An 11,149-nucleotide genomic window follows, 5' to 3' on the forward strand; every position below is an offset into this window, starting at 1 on the left:
CATTAAAGATCCTTACATAGACTTCTTCTGCTTCTTGTAATGAACAGATGCTTGAGAGGTCTAAGTCCTTCTTTAATCACTTATCAAAAGCAATAAGGTGCAACATGCATCTGATGCCGAAAGACTACAAATGAGGATGTATCTGGAATGAATCCCTGTTGTTTGACAGGTCAGTAGCCTTGTAATGACGCTGGTAGGCAAAATGAATGAGATAGGATAGATTAAATAATGGAACAAGGCACGCTCAGCTCATGTATAGGTTCCTGTTAAATGAAAAAGTATTCAATTAGTATTTGGCGACTCAACAATGTGTGTACAAATGGCCACACTGCTTATCCTGTATTCCTCAGCTCTAATGAAGCACGGGACCACTGGTGGTTCGACAAGGAATCATTAAAAAAATCTGTTCCCTCGTGTTATTTGTGTTGTAGGGTGGCCAGGAGGGTGACATGCTTTACGAACACAATTTGTTGTATTATTCATCTGCCCCCCCACTTTCGTCTCTCATCCGTTCCCTCTGAGGAAATGAGTCTAACAACCCCCACTGCCCGCGTTTCCTTTTTTTGGAGTCAGGGTGGGGTGCGAGGAAAACTTCAAGTCTTAATCCCAGCACCAAATGGGAAATAAATTAGCTTCTTCACACTTAACTAGCTCTCATTTGCATTTGCAGAGCGCGCAGACTGCAGCTCGGGAGGAAGTGGGGTGGCACAGAGGGGACCAATAATCAGTCAGGGGTGGCCTTCACTTGTTTTTATTTTAAACAATTGGTATATCTGGATAAAATACACATCATCAGCCACAATTACAGTGCTGGTTCCATGGTATCAGAATTTTGGATAGTCGTCATGGAAACATTATTTGGTCATGTGACAAGGGCCGGAAAGATTGGCAGAACAGGCAGCCAAGTGACAGCACTCTGATCCAATTGAAATCACACAGCACTCTAAGCCAATGGATCGGGGGGGCACCATGAGGGGGACCAGTCATATTTAAGGGGGAAGGGGCGGGACCCACCTGCGCCCCCCCCCCCCTTTCTAGCTCTGCCCCGGGGTCCAGCCTACAGTTTCATCACACATGTGGTTGAACACGGCAGGCTGGGGCTTGACATGTATCCTTACACGCTGACATACACTATGTATCACTCATGTTTTAATAATTGAATTTTAATCCTTATGAAAAATGATAATATTTGGGGTCTCAAAGGGCCCAGCTGTAGAACTTGTTATATACTCCATTTGGATTTCTGTTTTTGGAGTTTTAAACTGTTTTTTAATAAAGAGCTCTAAAAGGGAGTTAAACCTCATTGGAAACATCGGATGCCAATTTTTGGGGGGCATTTTTAGACCTTTTTTTTGACTGGGCAAGTAAAGACATGAAAGGAGAAATGGGGCAAAGGGCCACTGCATTGAGGAGCAAAACTCCATATATTGGCACCCACCTCTATCAACTGAGCAATAGTATAAGCCAGTATAGCCTAACATAAAGCATTGGTGTCTGTGAGGAAGTAAAGCCAGAGTCAACAAAGTACTGTAACTTGAAACTTTTTTGGTTTTCAGTGTAATACTACTTCAATATTACCATCTTACTGTTTACTGCAACATGCAGTTTATGATCTCCCATCAACGCATGTATAATAGACGGATTATAGTGAGTTTACTAGTTGGTGTGAGCAAAAGTCATTAACTCAATGGTTCCTTGTTCAAAATAATATTGGGTAACACTTTACTTGAAGGTATCTACATAAGAGTGACATAACACTCATGACAATGTCATGACAGAACCCTAACCATAACTTGTCATGACAAAACCAAATGACACTTACTATAAGAAGTGTTAAGTCATAAACCTTTATGAATGGCTTATAATGTTCATGACACGTTCCTGACAGTGTCATGTCACCTTTATGTAGATACCTTCAAGTAAAGTGTAACCAAATATTGGTTACCTGCGCAAAAATAATTTAAATCTGTTAACAAGTAAACACTTTTAAGATTTAAAATATGGGTATTTCAGTTGGGGGGGGGTGACCTAATGGAATGGACTGAACAATGACATCAAACAGAATATGATTCAGTTCAAAAATAGATTCAAGAAAACATTACTTGATCAATACTTACTACTTTGTAAGGATATGATTTTGTGAAATAGAGGCAGGACCAGATAAGCTAATTGCTTCCTTCTCTTTCAAACTAATCCTTTTATATTTTAATTTTTTTTATCTTTTATTTTTTATTTTGTGGTTTTAATTTTTTTGTTTCGTCTTGAAACATTGATGGTTTGAGATAATAAATAAAAAAAAATTTAAAAAAAAAGATTTAAAGTATAAGCATTAAATAATCATGAGTAGATAAGCAACAATTTACATTAAAAGTTCTGCAGGGGAAAAGCACCCTTAGTCATTTTTTTTTTTAAAGGGTTAAACTGATTTACTCTCATCAGATAAAGATTCAGACGTTTAATCTGCTAAATTCCGATTGGTGCAGAGGGAATTTATGAAAACACCTTGTTTTAAACTGAGCCTTGCTCCGTTGCTACCAGTAAAAAGAGCACAGAAAACACAAATACAAAAATCATCAAATAATCACAACAGAAAATACGATATTTGCGTAGGACCCAGTCTCACACAAATATGAGAAAATATAGTTTTTCAGGCCCTAAAGCGTTTATTCTTGAGGTTTTAGCATGTGTTAAGTGCGTGAGTTCAAGCGTTGAGGTGAATTCTGATGAAACCTCTGACCTGTTGGCTCTCCTGGTACGATGGTGGAGGAACGCTCTGGGTGGCCATCATTGTCACTGCAGGTGCTGGGGACACATGTTGCATCATGGGTTAGCTGCACATCTGGACTGGGAAAGAAACAGAAAACAAAGAGAGAACCGTAAATCCAGTGCAAGTAGTGATCGAAAGTCATTTTACAGCAGCAACCGCCAGGTGCGGCTATGATAAATAACAGGAGATGGGACTGTCACGCAACATCTCACTCTTCCCTCTCTCACTTTTGCTTCCCCTTCTCCATTTACTAATGCATTGCTCTGCTCCATCTCCCCTCAGTCTCCCTCTGCATGTATTGCACAGAGTTGACACTCAGCCCGGATGATGTAGTCATCGAACAATGCCACCAAGCAGAAAGAAAACAAAGAAACACAGGCTCATGGATCCCTTTTACAACAACACTCCACATACTATCGGGCCCGACTACTTGTTTACCAATTACAGACAACTCTGCTTGTTTCCTAATTACACTACAGCTGGCTTTAAAGCAACGCTTGTTGGTGGAGTCGCCTTGGTCGTCTCTATGTGTCAGCTGCTGGTGTTGTTGTTGCGCTGTTACCGAGCCAATCAAGAGGGCTAATTAGGGCTCGTGTCGGTGGGCTAATTGCTATTGGCCGGGACCCCACAGGGCTGAGGGCTGTGCCCTGTGGAACACCGCTGTAACCATCACTCCCCACCCCCACTGAAGGAGCTAATTGGTTCAGGGGTAGGTTTTACACACACACACACACACACAGATACCCCCTACCATCGCCCCGACTCCCAACTTACCATAGGCAAGCACAGCAGGTGCTCCGTCCTGAAGCTACATATAACCTAAGTGTATACGCTGCATTTAAACGCCCTGTCGATTATATAATTAACCTAAAGGTGAGAAGGGTGTGTAATAAATGTGAGGGTTCATTTTACAAAACCTCTTATTTATTAAACTGCATTGCGGTTTGTAATCATTATAAGAAACATTATTCACTGTAAACCATTGTTCATGGACACTACAACGTTTAATGTGTGTAACGCTGAGGCAACATCAGCGTGGATACCTTGACCCGCTGGACTGAATGGGAAAATGTCTTATTGTTAAAGCTGCAAAGATTAATAGCTCCATTGATTATTTGTCAACAGGGCCTGAAATTAACACCCGACCACCGGCCAAATGCGGGTGAATATTTCAATTGGCGGGTAACACTGTCAATCTACTTGCCACATTGGCAGGTAGCCAATGAGAATGGAGTGATTAAGACACGTAACTATTGGTAAACAGGGTACGCAGTTGTTTACGAGCCCGGACCAATCAGGGTCCCGCATCACTGGAAGACATTGATTGACAGCAGGGGAACCCTTTTACATTTTCATTACTTGCAACAACCCCAGCAGTCCCACGTGCAGCCACTGACCAATCAGAAGTGAGAACGGGTCGGATTAATATCCTTGTTTCTGATATGAAGACGAGACGTGTGTGACTCGAACATCTCACATATACCAACAAAACGTACAGTGACAGACCGTCCAGCCAATATGGACACATTTTAACATTTTAATTTTTCGTCTTTTCCATTCTGTTTCAATCTTGTTGCCTCGCTGCAGCGGGCTGACGCACGCACACACACATAAACACACACGGTGGATGCAGGAAAAACCGTAGATGATATGTCCTGGATGACCTAAATTGAGGACAGATTGTAGGTGCAATGATAAGTTGAAGTCCAGTAAGTACTTTCTTAAACCGTGTGAATATGTGTCCCAGCCCAGGATCGGAAATTATGCATTTTTGCTGGATTATCAAGGCGCCCCCCCCCCCCCCCCCCCCCCTCCCACTACAGCAATGCCCACGAGTAGACTACTATTAATAGGACAGGATAGGCTCATAGAGACACAGCAATTCCTGTTTTTCAACTTATATGAGGCAAAAAAAAAACAGTGGCAGGTTGTCAAACTTCAGGTCAACTATTTTTTGCATCTTTTTCTTTAAATGATATACCTGTAGCTAGTTAAATGTGAATATGTTTTACTGGAGTTTCTTCTCTAGTCTGTGACAGTAAACTGAATAACACTGATTCACATTTTTCTGACCAAACAAAGGTAACACTTTACCCTAACCATCATCAATAGATGGTAAAGTGATAGTTAATTAATCTCTAGTTATTTGTCATTTAACTATTAACAAACAATTAAGTAAGCACTTAAGTAGTGCTGTAACTTAACAGTTTATTGTTACACAAATTATATCACTCATATGCAATATTTTTTATTATAGTTTTCAGGTTCCCTCTGCCAAAGAGAAAACATCCCTGTCTTCAGAATCAAGAAAATACATGACAGACGTTCCACGCCACTGAGCTTAAATCTCCCACTGAGACCCAGACCCTGGCACTGCCTCGGTCTTTTCCGTCCGTCAGAGACAAGACAACCAGCTGAGACCCTTCTCCGATTGAGTAGCATCCCGATCCCCCCCCGACTGCCAACATTTTGATGTTAAATGCTGGTTTAGTTTCATTGACAAGTTGTAATTTGGGGGTTTTAGTTTCAAATCTGCATGTTTTATCACGTGTGTGCATGTGTGTGTGTGTGTGCATGTTCAGTGCAGCATTATATGAGCATGACTGTTTGCCGTCTGTGTGTGTTCACACACTGTGAGCCATTTTGTGTACTGATTGCGTCTCGTGGCTTCTGTTCTCATTCCAACTGGTATCAGCTGAAAGGCATCTCCTCTGTTATCAGTCCTCATTTTAATTGCAAATGCAGTGAGCGTGTTAGTGATTAAATGGAAAATTGCACATTAATTGATGAGACTGAAGATAAAGCAATTCCAATTACTGCACAGTATTTTAGGCAGCCTCTCAAGTTTCGCCATCCCTCGAAGGAACACGCCACCAAACGCCAAATTTGAGCAGGCAATTGTGCATCCATAAACACACACACACACACACACACACAGCCAGAGACTGATATTCGCACAAACACATGCTGTACAACGGCTGCTGAAGCGTGAATGTACATACCAGAACAGACACGAACACTGCAAAAACACCAACAAACAAGCCATTTAATTTCAACAGTGAAATTGAACACACACACACACAAAACTTGCCCCACGAAACTGAAAGAGCAAATCTCCTATATTGTGAAAAAAAGGAGACAATACCCATCTGGCAACAAGTCTATCTGAACTTGTCAAAAGGTGTACTGTATGTCGTAGAATTCATTTTGAGGACAAATGACATGTTTCTTCTTCAACAAAGGCCTTTGAATTATTACAGAGATCCTAATGCATATCAATTGAAAAGTGCCTGTAGTCGCAATCAAAATTCAAAAGCAAGCATAAAATGGAAAATGAGAAGTAGGCATAAAATTATTCCAACAAACATCAAAGGGTTTTGTGAATTTGGATCGGAGGCAGTCGCACTCTTTCATCGAAGCCTGTGCGGTGAGAAAAGCTTCTATTCAGCGTTCAATTTTCCAACAATTCTCAGGCATAGAATGTGTCTCTGCTGTATTGATGTGAGGTTAGTCAGTGGCAAAGCTGCAGTTTCACTCCGTTTACCCACGACATTGAAATGAAAATCCATATCGGGACACATATGACGTGATCGGTGCCTCCGGCCTCCACACCTCCACCATGTCCAAAGCTTTTTTTTCTTGTCTGCTGTACTTTGAATTCATCGTACAATGTTGAACTTCTCCTAAATGTGGAATGGGAATGCTTCCTGCTACAAATCTAGAATGGATCCTTGATATTTTAACACAAAGTGTCATGGAGAACAGCTATTGCCCTCCAGATTGTGACCATGTGATTTGCACCAGTTCATTAAAAGCAGTCGTGTGTGATGTGGCCCTCTCTCATGGCGAATTATCAACACTTCCCTCTCTGCAAAATGAGACAAACAAAGCCGTGAACAGAGGTGCAAAGGCTGACAGAGACGCACAAGTTGTTGAGCACGGGTCGCGCAAGCCTCACATGTAAAACTGAAAATAACCACGGTGGTGAGTTGGCTGTTAGATGCCACTGAGACTGTGATGTTCTGATTTTTATAGCGCTCTTGAACCCACCTCAACTCGTGCTTCTGACAAAGAAATGATGGCTGGTGATTGAAGTGTGTGTGTGTGTGTGTGTGTGTGTGTGTGTGTGTTGCGGGGCTGTCAGATGAGTGTTCCAACCAGCATGGAGGTGCAGTGTCACGGAAAAAAAACAATCCCATCTCCTGACCAATGGGCTATCCTGACCCTAACACTTCCAGATCAATAGAGTTCAGCAGTGACCGCCCACTTTAAAAAGCTCTGGTTCAGAAAGACAAATTGTTTTAAAGCAGCCATATTAGGCTCATTTTCAAGTTCATAATTGTGTTTTGAGGTTGTATCAGAATAGGTTTACATAGTTTCATCTTCAAAATACACCACATTTACTGCACATTGCTGCAGATCCTGTTTTCATCCTGTGTGTTTAGGTCTCTGTTTTAGCTACAGAGTGAGACTTCTCACTTCTACACTATCTTTGTTGGGAGTCGCACATGCTAAGTAGCTAGGTAGGATCCCATCAGCTAGATAACTCTTTTCTTAGCTGGGAGACTTCTTCTAGAAGAGGGGCACCTGTGGAATACCTGCAGAACAGGGACAGTAAGTAGTTCTTTTGGAGGTTATGGTCAACTAGTGGGTGTTGTAGCAGTGTTTTGCCATTAAGAACAGGCTAGCGTGCTAGCGCTAGCATATGCTACGGTTGGCCACCTCGTCTCGGCTAGTGACGTAGAAAGCCGTGCAGATGTTGAACAGCTCACCCGGAGACTGAAGGCAGAGGACATTCAGAAACCCTATCTCACTCCAAACAGCATGGGTAGTTTTTTTAAGTTTTTATGCATGTGGAAGCACCAGAGACACAAAATTACACCACAAAAAAGTGATTATTTTCATCATATGGGCACTTTTTTTAACATGAAAGGGGAGAAAGAATTGAACCGACATGCATTAAAAAGATCCGCAGGTCAGAGTCGAACCTGCAACCACTGCATCTGGGAGCAAACTACTACATATGGGTGCACTCTCTACCAGGTGATTTACCCAGGCGCCCTAAAAAAACATTTTAACTGGAAAAATGTTGGCATCTTGTTGATTCAAGTGTGTTAACATGGACATAAAAATTCCGGTTATGAGGCTTAATTATCCTGTTTTGATCATATTCGGGGTATGATGCTTACATGGCAGAGGAACCAGGTTATACATATTCCCATACAGACTCATCTACAACTCTCTCTCTCTCTCTCTCTTTCTCTCTCTCACTCTCAATTTCAATTTCAGTTTGCTTTAATGGCATGACAAAAAGTAAATCTGTGTTGCCAAAGAATAAGAAAAAAAATTCATATGAACAACAAGGAGTAAATAAATCAGATATAATAATGCAAGTAAACAGGATACTTACGATATAATTGCAGATAATTAACTAATTCTGTGCACGTCCAGATAAAAGTAAATTGAAACAATAGTGTTATTAAGACACAAATGTATTGACATCAGTAAAAGAGGTTTGATCCTGAGGAAAAAGTGTCCAGATTCCTTTTAAAGTAACACAGTTTCACGAGTTTTTTAAGTCAGGGCGACACCATAAAGCTGTAGTGCGTAGTTTCTGTCGACCCCATGAGGAATTCAACAAAACCGTTGGCGCAGCCACATGATACAAAGTCCCAAAACATCCCATTTAGAGAAGAAATGCCCCAAACATATTTGTAATTTTTTTTTACAATCATTCCCTGGAAGAACCGAACAGGCTGGCCTTTCTCCACCATCCAAAACTTCTTAAAAATTGGACATTTTCAACGTGTAGCTGTAGTAGATTTTGAGAACGAGAGGAAGGAGAGGGACCAAACGTCTCGGGTTACGTATGTAACGCTTGTTCCCCGAGACAGGGGAACGAGACACTGCGTCGGTTACGACACTGTGGGAAAGCTATAGTGTCGTAACCGACGCAGTTCGAGTTCCCATCGAAGGGGAACCTGACACGCCAGGGACATTATCATCTTTCTTCAAATTTCATAGCAATCCCAATAAAAGTCCGGGGATCATTAAAGTCGTTTGGGTGGGGTCATGTATGTGAATGTTTGATGTGGATACGAAACCTACTTCTGTGTTTTATGTTTTTTCTTTTAATTGAATCCCTATTTATTTATTTAAATAACACATGTTGTTATTTCTTAGCTTCACTTAGTGTTTCTAACCAACCAAGCTCTTCTCAGGGTACTGTAAATTCTCACAAGTAAAAGCCTCTCACATCAGGGGCGGTCTGCAATTCGAAGAGAAATCTCGCCAATCCCCATGACGCCAAATTTCTTAAAAATCCAAAACAACAAGAACAGTCTAAAGGCTTGTCTGACTTTACCGGTCCTCAATTGGATCTGCTTCTCAGTATCCCGAAGCCTTCCATGAATAATATCTTGCGCATATTCATGAAAACAGAGGCAGCGTATCAGTACACTCAAGGCTATAGATACACTCTCCAAGTGTTGAAACCGTGACTGATTGCAGCGCCCATTCTGATACCTGATCTGATAGCACATGTGCATTCATGAGGGAGACAACCATGCGAACGGCCTTTCTGTAGATGTAAGGAGCCGAGGCGCTGTCATTTGCACATCCTCCCATCTAAATCTCATTTAATCGGCACTGTTTGAGTTTGTTGGTTAAGGGGTTGACCTGCAAATGCAATCAATAACATTTGGAAGTGGGTATGTCACCTTGGTCAGATATTATGCATCTGGATGGCCTGCAAGAGAGGAAGATGAATAAATAAATCAGGTGTTTTTGAATATGAGTAGGATCTAATCATCGCCTTATTGTCGGGTCTGATTTACAATGCAAACACCAAGAGGGGAGGCCTTGATGGAGGTGCGTAAAATGGTGGAGGGAAAGGCAGGAATGGTAATGAGATTGGGGCAGGGAAGGGGGGGCCCTGTGTACACATTGGTGGTCGGACTCAACACAGGAATTGGAAATCACACAGATCAGAGCCAACCCCCCCCCCTTACATACACACACTCACACACACGGAGGAATGGGCATGCATGCAAACATAGGCATGTACATTAATGCACAAATACCAACATTAAACACAGAACTAGCAAAACTTCAACCAGTGTCATCCTGAGGGTAATATCACACAAGCACAAAAACACACACACACACACAAACACACAGAGGCGCAAGTGCATACACAGCCGCAGGCGAAGAGAGTCTCACCAGTGGTCTTAGGGCCACAAATCCCCCCCCAGGCAAAAGCGAGCTCCACACGTACAGCAGTCAGGACCCAGTCCACACTCCCAGACCACCTCATTAACCTGAGCCAGCCAGCAGCCGTGCCTCCACCCAGGCGCGCAACACCCCGCGCCTCGCCAGCCCACACTCACAATTCATGCCAATATCATTTATTCACCTGCTCTCGTTGATTGGACTCATCCTACAAGATAGATAAGGCATGGATTTGACGCTTGGTGAAGGACGCTTCAGCATTGTTGTGGACACGGTTAACTTTTGTGCTAACAGACGAAGTAGAGGAATGTGTATGTAGTGTAAGCAGAAGTACTAATTTAACTTCTTTACTCAAGTAAAAGTAACAAAGTACAGGTTGGAAATGTACTTAAAGTAGCCTTGTGAATGAGAAAATGAACTGAGAACTAGCAAATCTTTGAACATAGAGTCTAATAATAATAAATGGAATATGTCAGGCACAATGTTGTCTTAATTTTCAATCATGTCGCCCTCCATAATACTACGCTAAGGTTACCGCCGTCAAGCCACAATGGTTTGCCGCCGGTCGTCTTGTAGCGGTGCGGAAGTGCGACGTACATTCCCATCCATTTAGTTTCAACTGAAATGATTTGAAAGTAACGAGCAAATTTTGTAAAATGTAAGAAGTAGAAAGTACAGATAGTCGTGTTTAAATGAAGGGAGTGAAAGTAAAAAGTCAGCACTAAAATGAATAGTAAAGTAAAAATATCTGAAAATTCTACTTGAGTACAGTAGCAAAGTATTTGTACTTTGTTACTTCCCATCTCTGCTTATTGACAATATTGCAGCCTGTTACATACAGTACATGTACATGACAACAAAGATGACAACATTGATTAAAAATACGGGATCAGGCCAAATGGGTAAATGAATACCACAACATTATAAGTTCAAGTGTGCCTTATGTGCATACGTCACCTATTTTTTACAGAGTTAAATAGAGAGATAGCAGAGGGGATGAAGGAGAATATATATCTTGAATTATAACTTGGCTGAGCATGTTCTCTTTTAGATGTAGATCAAGTCAATAAGAGCAAGAAAGCAAGCCACCCATAAACAACACAATGTTGTGTTGCTTGATGCATACAGTATGAACTTCAACCAACTCGCGGC

General features: G+C 41.7%; 1 protein-coding gene across 1 annotated transcript in view; it reads right to left on the reverse strand.

Annotated features, from left to right (window-relative positions):
* LOC116700554 (pbx/knotted 1 homeobox 2) overlaps nucleotides 1-11,149 on the reverse strand; it is a 127,262-nt gene that overhangs the window by 39,118 nt on the left and 76,995 nt on the right. The window contains exon 3 of the mRNA XM_032533844.1: nucleotides 2,738-2,844. Within this exon, the coding sequence (XP_032389735.1) occupies nucleotides 2,738-2,824 (87 nt within the window). The 5' untranslated portion in view covers nucleotides 2,825-2,844. The remainder of the gene's footprint in view (nucleotides 1-2,737; nucleotides 2,845-11,149) is intronic.

This window comes from Etheostoma spectabile, chromosome 13 (assembly GCF_008692095.1).
Source record: "Etheostoma spectabile isolate EspeVRDwgs_2016 chromosome 13, UIUC_Espe_1.0, whole genome shotgun sequence".
Taxonomy (NCBI): Eukaryota; Metazoa; Chordata; class Actinopteri; order Perciformes; family Percidae; genus Etheostoma; species Etheostoma spectabile.